The sequence below is a fragment of the Desmodus rotundus genome, chromosome 1 (assembly GCF_022682495.2).
Source record: "Desmodus rotundus isolate HL8 chromosome 1, HLdesRot8A.1, whole genome shotgun sequence".
Taxonomy (NCBI): domain Eukaryota; kingdom Metazoa; phylum Chordata; class Mammalia; order Chiroptera; family Phyllostomidae; genus Desmodus; species Desmodus rotundus.
In genome coordinates, this window is record NC_071387.1 from 183,668,808 (window position 1) to 183,691,669 (window position 22,862).

Here is a 22,862-nt window from a genome sequence, read left to right on the forward strand (position 1 = left end):
CACACAGATGGATATACATAATAATGTCTCCAGATTGGCTACGATCATCATGACAAGATTCAGGAAAATGTAATGTTTTTTATATTGTTAAAAATCTCCAGAGAATTACACTGCACATATCTGAAAGATCTGGCTGGAAATGATCGCATTTGTCCAAATATCACTGAATGCTTCCTGTGATTCTAGGTAGAATGAGCAGAAAATATAGTTTCTATTTGCCAAATAACAACTCTGATCAACCAGTGGAGCAAATAGATAATTACCATTTAAAGGGTATTTTAATGTGATGAATGATAATTAGGGATTTAAAAACCTCAAATGCTACCATGTTAATTTAAAAAGGGTATGTAACTGGGGCAAGGAAATAGATACTTATACCCCATGTGAGGGGAGGAATAGAGTCTAAACATAACAGTTATTGTAGAAGGTCAGGAAAAAAGTTATTACTGTATAAAGTGTATAATTAATATACTACCTATACATCCATCTATAGGCTTATCATGTCTTAGAGGGTGACCTAGGAATCTTTAAATATATTGACTGTTTATATTCAGTTTGTGAGCTGTTACAAACTGAAATTTGTCAAAATCCAGAAGAATTGTTTTGTTTTTAAAATAGCTAAATGTGACCTATTCATACAGAGCCCTCTTAGAATCAGGATGCACGTACATGAGACATTCTATAATTATGCAATATACACGTGCTATGAAAATAGAACCCTCTGTATTGTTTTGGAAAAGAACTGTACTTTCCTCATATGTATTTTTTTAAACAATATGCCCCTTCTGGCAGAATTCACTCCCACTTTGAATGTTATGAGAAAAAAACCAATAATTTAGGGTCTGAAATTTGACTCAGGATCCAATGAAAGAGGAAAAAAATAACTGAACTTTAAAGGATGATAACAATGCTACAGTAAGACGTTAAGTAATTCACTAGAAATTTACATACGGCATATATGCCATGGACACCAGGAGGTTTTGGTCAAACTGAATCACCTTTTTCCCTCCCTTTCCAATTTACTTCAAGTGGATACCACCTTCTCAAGTTTACTGCTCCTGGTTCGTACATCTTCTTTTTGGTAGGAACATTTCCTGAGTCCTTGACCATGGGAATGCATTTAAAATTATATATATTTACTCCAATCATGTTTTAAAATGACAAGGGCCAATTTAATTATGATTTCCTTGGTGGGAAAAAATCATCCATTAATAGAACTATCCTGTTGCTCATACATGTAAGGCTAATAAAAAAAGCCATCAGTGTAAAAATCTCTATTTACCAAGGTAAATCAATTACAAATTCTTTTCTGACTCAGGAACACATTTACATCTATGGTTATGTGTAATCCCATTTTATATCAGTCTCCAAAAGACACTGTATTATTATGTGCTTGGTCAGATCTTATAATGCCTGTTCTTTTAAATTTGACATTTTATGATTTTTGTGTTCAAGATTAATTTAGCTACTTGTTTTTCTGTAATTATAAAAGGAAATCTACATTTCAGAAATACACATTTAAAACATCATACAGAAGTAAACTGATCCAGATATAATAACTCAAAATTTCTGAATTTCAGGACTAGCTTATGAAATAATACCTCTGTAAAGTTTATATTTTTAAATTTCAGAATTAGTGTGGAGAGCAACTATATTTGGCAAGGAAAGGCAATAAGGGGAGGGAAAGACAATATTTTCTATGCGTAAGACATCATGCTCCAATCCGTGTAGGCTCAAAAAATATGTCAAGCACTCCTCAGGGAGCTTGACCTGAGTTATGGCAGAAGCTTCAGGATGTCCCTCCAGAAGACAACAGCAGGGAAGCGACACACGATGGGGTAAGAGCTAGGGGCGAGCTTAAGTTCAGAGCAGATGACCGGCATCACTGCTGCTCCATTAAGAGAAAATTAAAGGGCCGGGGAGAAGGATGAAAACCAACGTGCATGTGGTTAACTTAGAAAGTCTAATGAGAGCTGAATTTTAAAAAGGGACAAGTGTGACAAAAAAAACATACTTTTTCTATATTCTGTATCATCAGCTAAAACATTCCACAAAGGGGTTGGGGGGAACACACTCACATGGTGTGTACACACACACACACACACACACACACAATTGAAGAATATATAGCTATGAAGCTAAGTGACCGAAATGTCACCTATTTATTAAAAATTACATTGATGGTGTTATAAAGTGAATTGTCTCTCAAAAAAGGTATGTTCAAGTCCTAACCCTCAGTATTGCAGAAGGTGGTCTTATTTGGAAACAAGGACTTTACCAAGGTAATCAGGATAAAATGAGATTCTCATGGTGAGCCCTAATCCAGTCTGACTGTGTCCTGGTGAAAAGGAGACGTTTGCATGCTGAGCAGATAAGCACAAAGAGAAGACAATGTGAAGACACACTGGGAGAAGAAGGCCCAGTGACCGGAGTGACACAGCCACGAGCCAGGAAAGGCCAAGGATTGTTGGCAAACACCTGAAGCTGGGAGAGGAGGAAGGACCTTCCCCGAGAGCCTTTGCTGAGAACGCGGCCCTGCCCTCCCCCTGGTTTCAGGTTTCTGACCTCCAGACCCGGGGGCCAACACGTTTCTGTGGTTTGCAACCACTGCGTGTTTGTCGCTCCGTCACAGCAGTCCTAAGAAACTAGCACAGATGGTTGGAATAAAAGTATCACAATTAAATATTTTTTTAAGTTTTTGAAAAACTATTTCTTAAATAAATAACAATGTAAAAATAATAAATACATAGTTTAATTTCCTAGCATTGTACTGATTCTAGTTTCTAAGAATATTAAACATAAGGTCTGTTCTCTGTTTGGCACAGGGTTTTGAAGAAGGAGTTTAAAGAAAAACATCTGTGATGAAGGTCCTTATCCCAGAATGACAGTAGTTGACATTTTTGCAGCTTTAAACACCCAGGGTGACATTCAAACACTTTAAAGGGCCTGACTACTATACGATTCTCCAATCATCATGGTGTTTTAGTAACGAACTCACAGACCTCAGCTCTGCCACTGTTGAATGGAGGCCACAAGCCTAAGTGAACTCCTGCCTTGTGGTGGTGTTAGGAGCCGGGATCTCTCCAGTTAGCCGTTTGGACAGGCTTCAAAAGCAAGCTCAGTCAACCAGCCCTTAAGAGAGAGCTAGGCTGGCTGCACCCTCAGCATTATTATTCAACACTCATTGTGAGCGTAACTGTTCAGAAGAAGGGGATATCCCTAGAACCTGGGCATGCGAATATCAGAACCTTAAGCAGAAAAGGGCCCTTGGAGATATTCTGCCCATTCGGTCTAATGCTACTGAGATGGAGGAAAGTAAACTCCGGAAACAGGGCCAGGAGAGTTGATGAAGAAAGAACCTGCCAACGATGGGGACAGTTAAAATAATACCTGCCGGGAGTTGAGCTGGGGCAGAAGGCAGTAGGATCTGAGCAGGAGAAAGAGCAAGCAGAAAGAAACACAGGTGGGAGGTTTGGATTCGGGTGGAGAGCAGGCAAGCACTCAGGAAGCAGGCAAGCTGGGGATGACCAATGCCCATCTTGTCCTGGGGACTTTCTCAGAACTAACCTTGCTTTTTTCACAGCTTCCTATCATGGAGTAGGCACTGACTGGTGGAATGGGGGGGAGGGGGAGGCCAGGGAGGGGGAGACTGGGCAGAAGAGTGCTCCCAGTGATCCAGGTCCTCGGCAGGGTGCGGCTCAGCAGCCAACTTTCAGCATCCCTTAAGGCATCGCCTTAGGCAGAGTTTTGTCATTTCTAAACCCCTGTCATTTGAATAGGTTTGGGGAAGGAGGCCATGAAGTGGAGCACCTTTCTCTACCCTCCTAACTGGAAACTACAAAAAGCCAAAGAATATTTACAAGAAAAACTTGGCAGTGATTACTACGAATTGCACAGACAAAAGCAACCCCTCACATCTCCTCCTTCCCTCACGGGACTGGACCATTAGAACCCTGCAGGGACTCAGCTCGAAGGAGAACCAGAAGTTCCCCACATGGTCACCTAATGTGACTAGTAAGAAACTGCAGTCCCACCCCCTGACTTCCCACTCGCTTCCCATGGCATTTCCAGGGTCCAGGGCTGTGAGCTCCGGTGGTGCAGCAGGCCAGCCCTGCCGTGAGCACCTGTGTGGTCCCTCAGGCAGTCATGTGCCAGGCATCACTGAGAGGGGCATTGGGACAAAAAGGTCTCTGACACTCTCAACCCCATTCTAAAAGATGGGCACTCCAGAAAAGGGGCAAGTGGGAAGCTTACAGCTCCTTCCGTGTACCACAGTCCACTGAAAATCCATTCCTTCCAATGAATGGCAAATAGGAAAGGTAGAATATACATTTCTCTCTATGCTCTCCAGTGAGTCCTTGTTCTCTTATCTCTCGGCTTTTCTGTCAGAAAACATTGATCACCATCATAGTGTGACATAGAAACAGACTCATGCTTCTCACCTGAGGGGACATTTTTGCACCCCAAGGGACATTTGGCAATGTCTGGAGACATTTTTATTTCTTTTTTCTTTTTCTTTTTCTCCTCACCCAAGGGCATTTTTTCATTGCTCTCAGAGACAGAAGAAGGGAGAAAGGGAGAGAAGCATCGATGTGAGAGAGAAGCATTGATTGGTTGCCTCTTGTACGTGCCTAGACCGGTGATCACATGTGCCCGGACTGGGGACCAAACTTGCAACCCAAGGACATGCCCCAACTGGAAAGTGAACCCACACGCCTTTGGTTACAGGGCGATACTTCAACCAACTGAGCCACGCCAGCCAGGGCTGGAGACATTTTTGATGTGACAACTGGAGATCGAAGTGCTAGCAGCATCTAGTGAATAGAGGTCTGAGCTGCTGCCTCGGTAGGTCCTACGTCCTATGGAGCACAGGACAGCCCCCCCACCCCAAAGGTCTATCTGGCCCACCTGTCACTAGTGCCAAGGTTAAGAACACCTGCAACAGACTAAAAAGCTAAATAGTCACTTTGAAAAATCATGAAGCAATAACACCAGGAAAAGCTTCAATAGGTAGAACCTATTCAAAACAAAAAAGCATGAACTCAGGAAGGTTTTCCTCGACATGGAAGCCTGAACTCTACCCCCACTGGGTAGAACCAGGGCCTGTGAAAAGATACATATATCTATCCAGAAGTGATTACGGCCTTATTTGGAGAAAAGATCTTTTCAAATCCTATTGAGAATCTCAAGGTGAGATCGTACTAGGTTACAGGGTAGACCCTAAATCCAGTGACAAGTGTCCTTACAACAGAGAGGTGAGGGAGATTTGAGACACTCCAATGCACAGGGAGGCCACCTGAAGACAGCGGCAGGGAGCGCAGTTAGGCACTGATGACCGAACAAATGCCAGGTGCCACCAGATGGGGGAGGAGAGGAAGGAGACGCCCCTAGAACCTTTGGAGAGAGTTTAGATCCGTTGACTCATTTTCAGACCGCTAGAATCCAGAATGTGAAAGAATAAAATTCTGTTGTGTTAGGCCACTAAGTTTGTGGTTATGTTATAGCAGCCCTAGGAAACTACACATCACCCAAAGGATAATATGTTCAGACTAAACTTGTATCCTTTCTAATGGAAATATCTGGTTTAAGTGTGACCTCCAAATGAGTGTTTGGAGATCTGTATTTATAATCCAAGTATGTTTCTTATGAACTAAATGACTCCCTCAATCAATGGGAACATTTATTTTAAACAGAAGAAAATCACACTTGCTACATGCATTGGACCCAGCACTCTGAAGGCAGCCTCATCTCTCAAAGGGCAGACAAGTTTTAGGCAGCAAATCCCTAAGTATCAGGAGTCTTAAAGTAAGTGTACACTGGCATTCAAACATGTTTTTGAAAAGTTTTGAATGTCAGCAGGAGACAAAAGTACAATCATTTTAACCAAACCCTTAGGACTGTTTTTGTGACAAGTGATAAAAAGTCAACTCCAACTAGTTTAAGCCAAAAAGGGGAGTTTTAAAGTATTTTGCAACTGGAAAATACATGAGGAGAAAATCAGATTCAAGCACAGACTAGCTCAGGGTTTCAAAGTATGCTGTAAAAATTCAAGTGTTGATTCCTAGTTATGATGGCCTCTATTGGGCCTTATTTGTGAGCAGATACCACATGGTGACAAGATGGCTGCGGGTGACATCATCCCTCAGATTCAAAACTGCAAAGAAATTAGCCTTGTTTCTCTCCGTGCATATTTCAAAGTCCTTAAAGGCTACTAATTAGCTGCCTTGGATCACTTATAGAACCCTGACCAAGAAGATGAGTTACTCTAATTAGGCTTCCTGGGTCACTGGTCTGCCTGTAAGATACAAGAAATAGAGGTCATGTGTTATTAGTTCCCTGAGGCTGCTGTACGAAAATTGTTATAAACTTGAGTTAAATCAATACAATTGTATTCTCTCAGAGTTCTGGTGGCTAGAAGTCAGAAATCAATATCACCAGAACAAAATGAAGGTGTCAGCACAGACATGCTCCCCTCCGAGTCTCCAGGGAAGAACTCTTCCTCACCTCTTCCAGCTTCTGGTGGCTGCTGCATTCCTCGGCTTGTGGCTGCATCACCCTGACCTTCAAGGGAAGCTTCTTCAAGTGTCTCCCTGACCCATCTTCACATGGTTTTCTCCTCTGTATATTTGCGTCAAAGCCCCCTCGGCCCCCCTCTTGTGAGGACCCTTGTGGTTCCATTTGGGGCTCACCCACATCATCAAAGATAACCTCCCATCTCAAGATTCTTAACTTCACCATATTGCTGCCACATAAGGTGACATTCACAGGTTCCATGAAGTTAGGGCACGGATATTGTTTGGAGCGTGTGCAAATTTTCAAAGTACTACTCCATGTCACGGGCAATAGTGCCACAATCATAGACAATAAGGTCCTGGTCGTACCAGAAGGGGAGTAAACAAGAAAGACAGTGATGTAGTTCCTTACAGGTTAAAGCACGGGCTCTCAGTTGACGCTGCTGCTGGTGATCCTCTATATACAATGAAGTCAGTACACATTGGAACCACCAGGTAAGCCAAACTGAATTTCATTCTGCATTACCCGCACGGTGGAACTGAGAAAGCGATACTGCGGGAAGAGTGTGTTTCATTTCATGCTCATTTTCATGCTCACGTTCACTCATGCTCAGGACCCTGGCTCACCTATGGCTGGGTCTAAGAGCAGATTTGCCATGATTGTCCAGGTGGATCCCAGACCTGAGACACCAAAGCTGCCAAGACATGAACATCAGCCACCTCTAGATAAAGTCAGTGCTTTAGAAATTCAGACAGAACTCGCTGCTCTGAAGTTGAGAAGTCTGAAGTTCAAATATTAGCCTAGCGGGGAACTGGGTTAATGGTGAAAAAGAATATATATATCCATTCTTCCAGCAATTCTTCCCTGACTCCTATTAGGCCCAAGCTGAGAAGAAGATAAAGGGACCCCTCAATGAACTCTAATTATTATGTGGCAAGAAGATTTGAAGCCATGTTAAAATTTGGCCCTTTTTTCCTTCATGAATCTATTTAAATTGATTAGGCTTTGCTGATACTAAAAATAATGCAGGTGATTTAGCAATTTATAATAAAGTATAAAAATGAAAGTTCATAGCGCCCACCACATGGGGATGACCACTGGCTAACTTCCTTACTTCCAATGCTAGATTTAACTTAATTATTCTAAAAAAGAGAACTTGTGGTCAAATTGAAGGACTGCCTGAAATTCATATTTCTTTTTTTTGAAATTCATATTTCTTCGTCAGACATATAAGCCCCTAAAATGTTCCTAAAGTTACCAATAAGTAATAAAAAAATCTTTAAACATGTAGAAGATGAGGTCATTAATGTTGTTGTTTATTTTTTAACCAAATTGTTTTCTGTAAAACAAGGCTGTATTTTCAGGTAGCAAAATACAACCAGCCATGTTAGATCAGCTATTTAAGAAGAATCAAAAGAAACAAACAAAAATCCTTGACAATCACAAAGTTTAATAAATCTTTTATAAAATATTTCAAAAAGGAACAAATGTTGAAGTCTAAATTTCTTTCAGCATAACTCTCAAAGAAATAGAGAAAAGATGAGCATTAATCCAGCAAATATCACATTCATAGGAGACAAATCACTTGCTAGGGAAAAAACAAATATCATTAAAAATTTATTATATCATGAACTATAATAAATCCTGAGAAATTACACAAATAAAGACTGTGGTCCTTATGTTCCACCAAAATTTGATGTTTTTACTTTCTTATACTCAAAATTATCACAAGTTTGTTTTATATTTGGAGCACCGCTTTCTTGAATGATTTTTATCTTAATTTTCATATAGAATTTCTAATTGAATTTCTACTTTTTCTTTTGATAATTAAGGGTAGGATTAAGGTATTAATCTTCACATAATTAAGTACTTTCCAGTTGTTAGCTTTGTGTGTTGGATAAAAATACCCATTTTCTTCTTAAAAGTTGAAAACTTTTGAAAAAGTCTTGAGAAACTTATGAAAAACTTCTAATTTTCTTTCGCATCATCTTTGATGAACTGTTTATATGGGACTTCATATACTTATTTCCATGAATTCTTTCTTTTTTTTGTTTCCATCACATCCTTCACATGCTTTATGAATACAATATCACCTTCACATTATTGTTAAATATTAACTTATAAAGAAATCTACAGGACTCAATGCAAAAGACGAAAGCAAGCCCTCCATGCTGTGGCACATATCTGTTTGTGCAAAGGAGGAACTTCTACCTCTTTGTCTCATCAATTGTGGAATTTATCTCCGAATCTCTAAACAATATGATTTTTTGCTGTTGTTTCTTGATTTTTTTCAGTTAAAAGTATCACTTACTGGCTTTTGTCTAATCTACCCTTCTACCATACTAACACACACACATACATTCTTTGGTCTCCACTTTCTCAAAATTGATTTATCATAATTTTTTTTGGATATTCAGGGTTTACATATTTGTGACTATGTCAATACTATTCACAAATGCGCCATGAAATAAGATACGTTTCTCAAAACAATTTTGTTTTTCTTGGAATTAATAATGGTCTTGTCTTAATACATTCAGGTCACTATAACAAAATACCGCAAGATGCATGGTTTATAAAGAACAGAAATTTTTCACAGTTATGGAAGCTTAAAAGTCCAAAATCAAGATACTGTCAAATTTGGTATGTAGTGAGGGCCAGTTCGTGGTTCATAGGTACTGGTCTTTCTGTTGTGATCACACATGGTAGAAGGGGTAAGGGATCCCTCTGGGGCCTCTCTTACAAGGGTACTAATCTGATTCCCCTCCGAAAGAGCTCACCTTTAAACACATCACAATAAAGTTTAAGTTCTAGTATAAAAATTGAGGGGGGGGATGCAAACATTCAGTCTCTAGCAAGACTCTCATTTGTTTTCCTATTTCCTTATTGCTAATATGTCCCCCAATAACCAACTATAAATTTCCATTTTCTCCAAATATATTCAAATACCTCAAGTATTCTATTAGTGTTATCTCCCTGGAAAGATATTCTCTGAACTGTTTCATCTGCTCCAACCTGCTCCTGAGGCCCACAGCAAGATTCCACAACTATCTCCTGTAGCTCTCATCCTGGGCATATTTTTCTTCCTCCTTCTTGTGTTGGAGCCTCTACTTCAAACCTAGTGTATTAATCACATACTGTTCACATATATTCCTTCATTTTCCATCATTTTCTGTCACTTCGTCTTTACTGACATTTTTGGGAGACTCAAATTTATTTTTTAATTTTCCACTGCATTGACATTTTTACAGTCACATATTTTAACAATTATCTATGAAGGGCCTTTTTATTTTTCCTGTTTCAGAAGACATTAAGGATAACTTCCTGTCTCTATATCCTCCAAGTTTCTCATTCAATTTGTTTCACTGTCATCTTTCATACAGGGAACTATAACCAGAACTGGGCACATGACTTGCTTGGTAACTAGTAGTCATCGATGCCTGTTGCTCTGGATGGGACTCTTCGCAGTGCAGCGACTACTACGTCAATACCCTCGAGATTCTAGCTGTAGGCTGGTCAGATGCCCCCAAAAAGTGTATTCTAAAAGTGTATGTGAAATATAGGTGGGCAGGAACACTCCACACTAGAGGAGAGGGACTGGGATCTCACCACATAGACTTTCATCCCTGGTTGTTGGATTTTTTTCAATGGTAATTCTAAGCTAGTTCTGGGCACTCCAGCCCAATGTGCCTCCAGGTTTTCCGTATGCCAAAATTAAAACTCTATTTTCTTTCAGGATGACATAGGAGCAGCTCTGATGCAGTACAAAGTGAGGGAGAAGTTCTGAGCATCTGAGTACCCGCCTCTCTTCCATTGCCTCCTGGTTTGTGTAGTTGCTGTTGGAAAACCAGCTGTAAATCTTCTTATTGCAACAAAGTTTCTGTGGGGTTTTTTTTTCTCCCCACTCTGGTTTATTTTGAAGATATTTCTCTTTGTCATTGTTTTTTGACATTTTGGTTGTAATGCATCTAGATGTGATTTTATATGATAATTTTGGGGAGGTGCTGAAATTCTTAAGGTTATGACTGATGTCTTTAATTGTTTTTGAAAGTCTCATCAATGATTACTATGAATACAGCCACTGCTTTGTTCTCTCTTCTCCTTTTGAGACTCAAATTATATGTGAGACAGTTTTGAGTGTGTTTTTGTATGTCTTACTTATAACATTTGTTCCCCTAACTCCTCTCTGTACATCAGTTCAGATATTTCCCAGCAGTCTCTCTTCCAGTTTACTATGCTAACTGGATCATCTTTGGGTTTAATTCAATTGCCTATTTTTATCTAATATATATGTCATAAGGTCTTGTCTTTTCACATGTCTAGATTATGTTATTGCAAGTTGAACTGTGGATAAAAGAACTGTAGAGACACCAAATTTTGCAACTTCCACCAAAAAGTCTTCCTTCACAAGGAGTTGCTCTGTTCCTTTGTTGAGCAGATTTGGGAGTGGGTGGGAGAGCTAAAGGCAGGCACTGAGCTGAGTTGGGGCTAAGATGCACGCTGGAGAGATTCAATAGACTTCTACTTTATCTCTGCTTCTAGGACATGTCTTCCAGGGTTTTCAACCAGGAACCTGGTGGGTATTTAGCTCCTCAGTCCTTTAAGACTGTGGGAGATCCATTCTACTCTTGTATGAGCTTAGATCTTCAGCTGCATGACCCACACATCATCAAAGTTTGGAAAACATCTTCAGGGGGAAGACTGGCCATGCGTTTGAAGCCAATTAAATCTCTAAATTGTGACTAGACCTTTGTAGGACTGCCAAAATATCTGCTTGTTTCTCTGTCTCTGAGAAGCGCCATCACTGGAGGCTCAGCATCCAGCTAAAGCCAAAACAGCTTTATCTTCTCTCTCATTTTCCTTGTTCTTGTGGGCTAATGACATTTAAAAATTGCCTTCTGGTCTCAAAACATGTCAAGAAAAGCCTGAGGTAATCAGGAGTATATGTTCAATCTTCCTCTTTTTTTTTTTTAACTGAAAACCCACCATATTTTCTTAAAACACTGAATATAATATTTGGAATTTCTTTACTCCTTGAAATATTACTGTACTCCTTGAAATATCACTGTTTCATCTAGAGTAATTAGTTTTGTACTGTACTCCTTGAATATTACTGTTTCATTTGAAGTGATTAGTTTTGGTTCTTATTTGGCTGTTTTGGATTGTGAGGATTTTTTTTTCTGTTCTTGTATATTTTCAAATTTTCAAATAAAGGGTATTTTCTATCCTTAAAAAAAACAAGTCTTCCAATTGGTGTATATATAAGATTCCATATCTAGGATTCATAGCATTTTTCTTTTTATATATCTTTAGTGACATTTAAATGCTATGTTTTTGATACATGTAGAATCTGTTTTTGAAATTCTCTTCACCCGCCTGAACCAGAAACTAATGGTTATACTTTAAAACTAGTTTTGATTTCAAAGCTCCATTATTCAAATGATTAAAAATTCTCCATCAAAAACTTTGAAAGGTCTTTGGACTATAATTATTAACACAATTTCATACCCAGTACTATTTTCTTTTCAGATGGACTACTTCTAATAGTTTATATTTCAGTGTGGAACTTGTCTCTGTACTTTCTAGAGAGAATATAAACAATAAATTGAGTATCTCTAAAAATTAAAAATGAAGGTGACTTCAAGAATTCAACTATTCCATGAATGCACATAAAATCATAGCATGGATTATACCCTATCATTTGAAAGAGGCTAGCTCCAAGACCTGTAAGAACTAAACAAACAGATTGAACACTGTGGCATAACGAAGAAGTAATAATGTATAAACTCTGGAAGGGTAGCTAAAGAGAATAGCAAAAGCAAAGTTTGATGGACATATACACACTAAACAAGGGAAGTGCCCATCACCCGCAGTTATTGTATCCAACTCCGTCACAGTTACTGAATAAAGTCAGGATGACAAATGGCTTGTATGTTAAAGAATTATCAAATCAAGAGTATCAATCCATTAATTCCAGAGAATGATAGGCCAATGTGACACATTTTTTTCATTTCTATTTCTCCCTTGCCATTCATTTTCACTTGGCCCCTAGGTAATTGGGAGACTTCAGCTTCCAGAATACATTATCTCTGACCCGAACAAGAAATCCATTACTTATATGTGAAACAAAGGGCTTTCCTGGTACGTTGGTTTATCTATCTGTGTCAGCATTTTGGAAGAGGCACACAAATAAGGAAAATGAAAGCGGGGCCGAGAATTCTAAGCATGCCCATCATTCAACAGTTATGTCAGGTTCTGGGGCCACTTCTGAAATAGAAGTAGAAATGCATTTTAGATAAATGAAATGGACCCCTCCATTTATCTAGCAGCCTGTGATTGTCAGACAGTGTTTGCTATTGTCTTACAGAGATTTCCTGACCTTGTTTCATAAAACCAAATGATACATATGACTAAGAAAAATATTTCTGCAACTTTGATTTAGTTTCTAAGGCTGCAAATGAAGCATGAATTCAGAAATGGATAGGTAGAATTATTAAAAACTAAGGCTTGTACAACATAACAAAATGCACTCAATGATCAAGCTTGTATTACACTTGTTTTCAAAGATATAAAAACATTTCACTTCTTCAGTGCTTGGGAATAGTCAAGGTCCAGAGCATCGGGACAAGGCTAGGTAAAACACTAGGGAATGCACACTGTCATGGGTGTTCTGGTGCCCTCCACAGCTCTCCTTACAGAAGGATGAGCCTTCTTCTCATTGCTGTCATTGCTGGTTGATACCAGCTCAAAGCTGTCCCCTCCTCTGGAGAACTGCTCTTGGCCAGTCAGGAGATTATGTCAACACACCAAACTCTAAAATCTTTAGCTAAAGACTGAAGGATGACGGAAGAGTTGGGCATAAATCATCCCCTTTGCCTCAGAGGGGACTGACTGAGATTCCATTCACACTCCATAGTGCCCTTGGCACCAGGCTGACACTGGACTCCTGTTGAGAGCAAGCCCTTGCTTCCTTCCTTCCTCCCTCTGCTATACCCCTCACTCTTCACCTGCTAAGAACCTGCTCTCGATAAAGCACACAGACAGGAATCCCTGTCTCAGACTTACAGGACACTTGACCTAAAACCCAGATATAAATTACATGGTAAATTAACAATTATATTCACTGTGAGCCAGTCGTCAACCGTAGGTGACAGGGCAGTCACTAGCAATGAGTACCATAAAATAGCATGCCAGTCGGTGATTAGAGGCTCTCCTTGGGGGTCCCACATACCCAGGTCCAAAGCCTAGCTCTACCACATATCGGGTGCATGATCTTGGGGAAATCACAGAAACTGTCCAAGCTTCAACTCCTCCTCCATAAAATATTGAAAGTAACACCTACCCCTTGGTGCTGCTGAGAAAACAAAAATAAGATGATGCATGGGAAGAGCTGAGTACAGAGCAGAAGGACAGCAAATTTTGTCTGCTATTAGTGTTGTCGAGTCATCATTATCTTATGACGAATTAGGTCATTAAAGTGACATCAAATGAGCATAATGCCAAGTTTCCAATTATAGGGTAAATTTTTTTTTTAAAGAAAGAGGAATCCAGGGGCATTTAAGCAATGACAGGAGAAAGAGTAAAGGGAAGGATGGTGCACATTAAGATTTTAATGCTAAAAGGGTCCTCAGATAACTCCAGACTCTCCTCTCCAAAATGTATCATGGAGAAAATTGAGGTCCAAAGAGGTTAAGTGGTTTGTTCAAAGTATCCCCACTTTGTTATTTACAGAAATGTTGGAAGCATGAATAAATTTGTTTGTGTGCAGTAGGAAATTAGAATGGCTGGAATGGCGGGGTGTGGGGAGCCTGGGGAGAAGACAGGCAACAGTTAAGTGCATCCCTTGGGGCTAGTCTTGTTTTTCCTAATGCTGTCTGGGACAAAATGCCAGCGCCTGCCAATATCTAAATGTCCAAGCTTTTTGCCTTTTCCTGGGTACACAGAAAAACTATAATTCCCAGCCTCCTTGCATGTGGTTGAGGCTATATGACTAAATTATGACCACCAGAATTTGGGGAGAAGGGAGGTGTGCCACTCCCGGGCATGGCCCATAGAGAGCTCCTCTGCAGGACCCTCAACTCCTCCATCCATGCTGTCCCTGTGGCATTGGCTGAGGATGGAGGAACCGTAAAGAAGAGCATCCCGGATCCCTGGATGGCAGCATGGAACAGAGCCCAGACCCTCCGCACTGGACTCTCACAAAACTATGGACTAAGGCTTTGTCTGTGCGGTTAGCCACTGAGAGCACAGGGCTCTGTTAACAGCAGTAAACTCAACTTGATGAATGCTCTCTGATATTAGTAAAACTCTCTTAGTCCTCATCTAGGTAAAATATACCTAAGCAACTTAAATCCTCCAAGAAGTTAAGAGAAAAGGAAAGTAGGTGTGTTTGAATAAATGGGTAAATAAAACAGCTCTTGACAGGGAATTTTCACCTAGGGAGTGAACGTAAGAAATGAGAATCTGGGGACAAATTGTCCCACTATCTTAGGATTCCGACCCATGGGTCACGGCATAGTGTAGACCATGAAACTACTGCCCAGGGAGTCAAAATGAACACATCAACCCGACATTGTCTGAGAAAAGCAAAACCAAAAACAAAGAATCACGCTGCATTAATACTGAGTTCACTCATCCATCCAGGAAACACTCATCGAGAACTCGCATGTAGTAGGTACCATGACAGATGATACACTTTTCCTTAAAGGAGCAAAAATGAAATATTCCAGGCTCTGTGGGTCAGACAGTCTCTGCTACAACTGGTCAGCCCTGCTGATGTAGAAGCCACAGCCAGCACATCATACAGGAATGGATGTGTCTGTGCCCCAATACGTGGTATTAACTGTGGTCACCAGAGGGCAATATGCAAATGCAAGAGCGTGGCTGGGTTTCAGTAAAAGTTTAACTGAGATGCACACTTTAGTTTGCAGACCCTTGAACGGCTCCAATAAAGATTACCTCTAACATCCCTTCCCTTCTACACTACGAGTTTAAGAATATATTTGATAAAGGCAGAAAATAAATAAAATTTATAATTATGGTTTTTGAGGACTACAGGGGAGACCAGTCTCCTCTTGTTCAATATAAATATAAAACTTGATTTTAAAATGAATTACTGTGATTATCTAATTTAAATAGTTTTTCTAAATTATTAGTTAATATATTATTGTTTAAATTTTACAGATAAATTCCAACAGAGGCGAATAATATCACATTGTTATGACCCATTAAAGAGAGTATTAGTATTATAAATTGACTCAATTTATTTTAAATTTAATTTCATATTAACAAAAGCAAGAAATTTAAACCCAAGTCTCCTAGCAGCTTCTTTAGAAATTGCCACTAAGGTTTTATACATGCATTTGGTTAAATATATGAATAAATCTAAAGAGGAAATTCCCTAAGCACATGAAATATCTTATAAATTTAATAAAGTAACAGGAAAAGTGGCTTCTTCAAATATATGGAAGCTGAGGTTTCAATCACCTCACACGGAGTCTCTGCACCTTGACACTATTCACATTCAGAGCCAGGGCCTTCTTAGTTGAGCGTGGAGGGGCTTCCCTGTGCACTGCAGTGCCCCCCACACCCTGGGCCCTGCCCATCAGAGGCCAGTAGCAGCCTCCCCCGCCTGTGGGGACAACCAGATGTTTCCAGTCCCGAGTTGAGAAACACTGGTTTAGAAATTGAAACTCAATTCCCCAAACCCAAATATACAGGAAACAAAGTTAACACCTATCTTAACTTTCCAGAGACTTCTGACGTTGACCAGGTAGCCAGAGATTTAACAGTTTTCAATTTAGAAGTCGGAGAGAGGCAGGTGGCAAATTGGAACACACATTTCAATTTTTATGCTTACCCCTGCAGTCGTATGTGAGAAACAGGCTGTGAATTCCTTTTCCCTCAGTAACAAAACAATATAAAAATGGATTTTGAGCTATTTCCCCAGAGAACGTTAGAAAGATAGCGAGGTTAAATGAGCTGCGGTCCCTTTGTGTTCCTAAGAGGCTGTTCAAGGAGCGTGTTTGTTGGGCCATCCAGGGTACGATCCCAGATGGGCAAATGCGAATGAGTCTGGAGACCAGCTGTATTTTTATATTTTTCAAAAAGCTTTGTTCTTGCAAAATAACCACTGTGATCAAGGCAAGGAGGAAAGTGATACTGAGGAGCTGAATGTGTTATTATGACAAGTAGGAGAGACACATACTGGTAAACTGCCACGTCTTCTATCGCAATGCCTGGAAAGGATTGGTGTTCACGACGCAATGGCTAAATTTCAGCACGCAGTTAGACGTGAGGGAATTCATCGCAGCCTCCGAGTGGAAAGACACCTCATAAATGATAGCCCGTTAATATTTGATTCTCTTGTTGGTGATGCCATCCAGGTTTTATTTCTGTAAATTAAAAGCAACTCTTGGTCTTTTACTTTAAGACGTTAAAGTGCGGCTGTTGATAAAAGGAAAAGCATAGTACATATTCCAAGCACAGCCATTTTACCTTGTGATATATTTATATGTGAACATTCTTGTGTGATGCCAAGAGATCGAACTCACATGGATAATGTCTACTCAGAGTAGTAGAGTAATCGTGTGCTGACCTAACCCTTGCTCAAATCTTTACTGCCTTAGAAACTCCACTGGTGACATCCCCACTTCATTTACCAGGGAGGAAAAGACAAGAAGACTTCTGACCTGGGTTCTGTTGACAACATCTGGCTTGCGGTGAGTTTTGCCATTCTGGAGCCATCCCACAGCAGCCCATTTGTCTCATCAGCGGGTTTCGGCGTGGTTTCACACCCTGAGCACGCGCAGAGCTGCATGCGCAGCTTCGGAAGGACAGCATGCCCTGACTCCCGCTGTCACGCCAGCAGCCCACCTCCCATCCTTCCCTCACCACTCTAGGCAGAAATAGGAGCTGGAGCCCCCTCTTCTGCCCTCACTGAACAACAGATCTGGGGATAACCAAGTCGCCGTGTGGGACCACCTTGACCTGAGAACGGGGAGAGGGAACAGACGCACTAAGAGGTGCTCGCCGTGGCCAAGAACCGTGCTGGCCACTCTACGTGAGCAGCACATTGAATTTGGAGGACACTGACGGGGTGGAGGGCCTCTGGAATTGTGGGGAAATCACTAAATTGAGTTTTAAAAAAACATGATGCAACACCAGCCTTCTTAGGACTGATCCCAAAACAACATCAAGATGGGAGAAGAATTGGGGGAAGAGGAAAAGTGTGGAGCAGTACTGAGCAGACAGGTGAATGGAGTCAGAGTCAGGAATTACCTCTGTTGTTCTAGAATCATCCTTTGGGGTGCGAGTGTGCACAGCAGGACGCCTACTGCAGCAGGCATTTCTCATTGCTCTAGTACCTGGGCTGCGTTCCCTTCCTCCCCTTCACGTTAAGGGTACAAATGTGAAGTTTACCCACACTCGGCTAACGGCAGGTTAAAAAAAGATTTTTAAAAAGGAGTGAATGTGTTACTAAATATCAAGGAATGAAAACTTTCACAGACATTTGTTTTGAGTCTACCACCTGCCAGGTAACGTAATCGAATGCTCTGCTCTGATCTAATACTGAGGAGACAAAGAGAAATACAGGGCTCCTCACAGCACGCACTGCGAATTTCAATGTGCGGCAATAGATTCGAGTCAGAGAGAGAGGTTCTGAGGCAATAAAATGCACCAGAGGGTCATCAGCCCAAAGGGACTCAGGACTGCTCACAAACAAGGGATGGCGAAAGTGAGATTCGGGAGGGGCCATCTTTTTCTAGATTGAGAAGAGGATAGGGTAAAAGTGTTTCTGCGAGAGAGGCCAGCCAGAGCAAACTCTTAAAGCTGGGCAATAACCTCCCATTTGGGAAGCTATACGGAGCTTACAGACAAGGTGGAAGTGTCCCAAGGTGGAGGGGGTGATGGGGAGAGACATGGGCGATGCGAGCTGCCACGAGGAAGTGGACCCTGCTGTTGGGGAGAGAGCAGGGCAACATCAAATAAAGCTTGTCTGGTGTTAAAAAAAAATCTATCATGGACTCTCAGTTCTGATGCTCCCCATTTTTTGCACATTGCTTGTTCTCGCTGGATTCAGTTTCTTCATTTTCTCAAGTTTAAAAAAATGCTCTGTCTTTGGAGAGACAGGGAAGGAGAACAGTATCAGCCTGAGATATCCAAGTCAACCCAGATGCTCCCTGGCAGACAAGAACACTCCTATAACATAACCGAAGGTGTCCAACACATATGTGCTTCTGTCACCCATGATCTAGATCGCCACTGTCCAGCTGGGTCACACTCGACCACACACAGCTTTCACATGCCACCTAGTCCGAATAGGAATATGCTCCGAGAGTAGACACACACCAGAGTTTAAAGACTCAATACAAAAAAAAAGGAATGTAGTATCTCAATTTCTTATAATGTAATAGGTGCATGTTGGAATGATGGTTTTGCTATAATGAGGTAGGTAAAACATATTATTAAAAAATAATTTCTTCTGTATCTTTGTACTTGTTTCAATGTGACTACCACCAGATAATTTTAAATGACCAAGGAGGCTCATATTATGTTCTGGACAGAGCTGTTTCTAACACCAGTACAGCCCTTTCTGCATCACTGTGCCTCCTCTTTTTTTCAGCCTTGGAAATAGTCATGTAAATTAAAATAAAATGTTCACAGAAATCAACAGTTTTGGTGCAGAAACTTTATCAGAGACATGTAAAAAAAAAGTCTGATGGGATGAACTGCCAGCTCTATCTCTCTCTATGCTGAGTAAACAGTAGGCTACCAAGCATCAGACGCAACCAAGAATGTGAGAGGAGGTTGGCGCCTTTTGCAACAATGTGACAAGGGCTGCGTGATGCCTGTCATCTGATATTAGGACTCTGTTGTCAAGGCCGCCATTCAGAAAGCCCCTGTCTGCTTGCCTGGCTCTATGTCACAGACTATATATAATCTGTCAGTGGGAGGTGAGGCTGATGGTTTTCCCATACCTCACTAACAGTTCAATTCCACCAGTAACCTACTCCTGACTTCTACCCACCACAGGCAGTCCTGGCAATGGGAAACATGGACGGGAATCGCAGTCTCCCTTCCCACACAATAACATCACACATGAGCGCCCAGCCAGTGCATCTCCCAAGTTTTTGTATCTATTTATGTTGAAGTAACATCAAGAAAAGCTGCAGGAAGAGTGCGATGGACTCTCAGAAACTATTCGCCCACACTTTTAGACTTCCCTTGTTAACTTCTGTTATTTTTCAGTTATAGTTTACATTTCAATGTTATTTTGAATCAGTCCCTGTTAACTTTTAATCACATTTGCATTATTATTCTTTCTGCATGACTGTATATATATTACATGTATATAGTATCACACACACACATATTGTAGTTTTTTAAATCATTTCAGAATAAGTTGCAGAAATGGTACTCTTTACCCTTACTTATCTTGGTATGTTTTTTCCAAAGAACAAGAACATCCTCCTATATAACCCTATTACAGGGATAAAAATCAGTAAATCAATATTAATATATTTCTACTCTTTTATCTACAACCTTAAAATTTTGCCAGCTGTCCCAATGTAGCACAAACATGCTTTTTTCTGTTCCAAGATGCAAGTGTTTCATTTGATAGTCATGCCTATTTTTCCTCTTCTTTGATGAAATACATCTTCATTCTTTTTATATCTTTAATGACTTGGTGATTTTTGAAAATTAGAAGCAAGTGTTTTCTAGAATGCCCCTCATTTTTGGTGTGGGTGCTGGTTTCTCATGGTGAACTTGGTTATAATCTTTGGCTGGAATATGATGGAACTCTTCCTGCATCCTCCCCAGCACACTGAATCAGGAGGCTCACACTAGCTGTCTGTGCTGTTACCAGTGAAGGCACAGTCAACTAGGTAAATGGTTATGGTGACCCTGACTAGGTTTTTTCACTACCAAGTCACAAGTTTCCCTCTTATAATTAGTAAGCATTTTATAGGTAAATACTTTGAGAATACCTAAATATCTTGGTCATTATGAAACTCTCACCCATAAATTTTAGCACTGACTTTGGCATTTTACAGTAAGGAAGATCAGTCCCTTCTGCCTCAATTGTTTATTCATTTTTTGTTAATACATACTCATGAATTCTTAGTTTATTCAATGTGTTATAATCTGATACCAACATTATTTACTTTAACAATCACACTGTCCCAGACTTCTTCAGGGTGCCCCTTTCAAGTTGGCTCTTAGCTGCTTTCTTCATGCCCTCATTGTTCTGTGAATACTTCCTCAGTTTGGGAAACAACAAAATTTTCCAGGCTTAGCTGGCACTTTTATTACTCAGGCCCTAGAATCAGCTACTTTTACAAGAAGCCTTGGTTTATTCTGGTGGAGAATGAAATTTAGAAAGCTGGCCCTGTGCACCAAGTGTGCTCATAGCTACTTTGCAGACCCTCTACACCACGAGAGCTGGAAAACCAACGAATGTGCTTGAACGTGCACATCCCTGCACTCTACTTTGTAACACATACAAAATGCCGGATGACATATTGTATCAGGAGTCACAATGAGCATACTATAGCGTTCCTATCTATTGAAAGGCCTATAATTTTTACAAAATGTTCTTTAAAAATCAGAGTTTTAAAATGATATTTTGGTTAAACTGCTGATCATTCTGAGTCATTATTAACACAATAAAATTTTACCAACCAATCAATTCAGTGGAGAGACAACTCATTGCCCAGTGTGATGAAACAATTTGGATAATAATGTATTATTTATTACTATTATTCCATTTTAAAAGCATAAGCAATTACCATTTGTTCAGGAAGCACTGTGCCTTATTCTCTTGTACAGGCTTTACGTTTTTTATCTTATCGGTGACGCTCTGGGAAAGAGAGTGCTTTGTGGCCACTTCACGAATGAGGAAACCCAGAACGCTGGAAGTCGTGGAGCCAGACCACCCAGTCTACCGTCTTCACAGACGCTGCTTTTTACCAATACTAGCTTTGCTTGTGGGACTGGCTTACTTTACGGCCCTGGTGAATAAAAGATCTAACATGAAGCTCTAGCTCCAAAGTTTTCAGAATGTTCATAAACACCAGCATCACAGAAGAAAACAATATAAACTCTCCAATCACTTCTTAGAACTCCAGCACGCGGGTGGCATTAAAGGTGATTGGAGAACTTTTTCCAAGCGACACAGCCCCAGGACTCTGGCATGTGTTACAGGCAGCTCTAGAACCTCGGTGAAGGAGGTATTTTTGCCATAACCCTCTCCTTCTCCACGGGCGCCCTGGTTATCAGACCCTTCTAAAAGACCAGAGGGCAGTGTGGGCCTTACGCTTCAGATCCACCAATAAAATCAATACTCCATTCACACACGAGTACCAGGCTCCTTCCCAAACCATAAACGCAGACGTAGGTATACTGCGATTTTCTCCATCATCACTTATTCTTTGCTCTATATAGTTTTTAACACACATATTTATATTTACTTAATTATAAATTATAAAGAGGAAACAATGACTTTCTGAGGGGGTTGATTTTTGCAAGAATATGATAGCTAACAGCATCAAGCTAAATAATCGATGATTATTCTAACTGGGGCAGAAAAGGATGTTCCCAGACATTGAGGAAATGTCCTTTGAATTATCTATCACTTGCAGAAGAGAAAGTCAGATGAGGCCCATGAAAGGAATTGGGGCTGCACAGCGGGAGAAAAGGGCCAACAATGAATGTAAGCGGGTGATGACTCGTCTCAAGCAGGGCAGCCAAGAGTCCTGAGGCCTGACCCGCTGATGCAATGAATCCCCGGAGCAGCCTAATTAAGTACCTTTGCGTACATCTGTCTTCATCCCCTCGAACAGTGAGCTAACTCGAATGGAAAAGGAAAGCTTGAGAAAAATAAATTGCACCTACCTGGATCAGAGACAAATCCTCAAGCTGTAACCTGAAGAGGTAGTTTCTACAAAATACAAAAAGAGAGCAGGTTTACTTTTAATAGATCCAAAAAATTACAGTTCATACAAATCATGAGAACAAAGGAAAACAAAACAAAACAAACAATGACTTTTGGCTTCCAAAGCATCCCCCTGCTAAGACTGTGTGTAGCACAGTTTTCCTGGGACCTCTGAGTTCAAAAAGGCATTCGATAATTCAACCGACACACATTTCAGACGGGCGACAAAGTTAAGGAGCAAGGTGCGTGTGTGCACGTGTATGTGCACGGGTGAGACTCAGGTAAGTCTACATTATGAATTGCTCTCTTGATCTATGTGAATGGACAAGGGGACATGGGTCTTCCATTCTGAAAGTAAATTTAAGTAAGAGGATATAAAACCATTCATCATGTGTCATTTTTACAGGTCACCTAC

General features: G+C 40.5%; 1 protein-coding gene across 6 annotated transcripts in view; it reads right to left on the bottom strand.

Moving 5' to 3' along the window:
• SEMA5A (semaphorin 5A) overlaps positions 1-22,862 on the bottom strand; it is a 451,159-nt gene that overhangs the window by 217,703 nt on the left and 210,594 nt on the right. For all 6 annotated transcript variants that reach the window (XM_053913864.2, XM_024578532.4, XM_053913861.2 and 3 more), the window contains one exon: positions 22,408-22,453. In XM_053913864.2, coding sequence (XP_053769839.1) covers positions 22,408-22,453 — 46 coding nt within the window. The remainder of the gene's footprint in view (positions 1-22,407; positions 22,454-22,862) is intronic.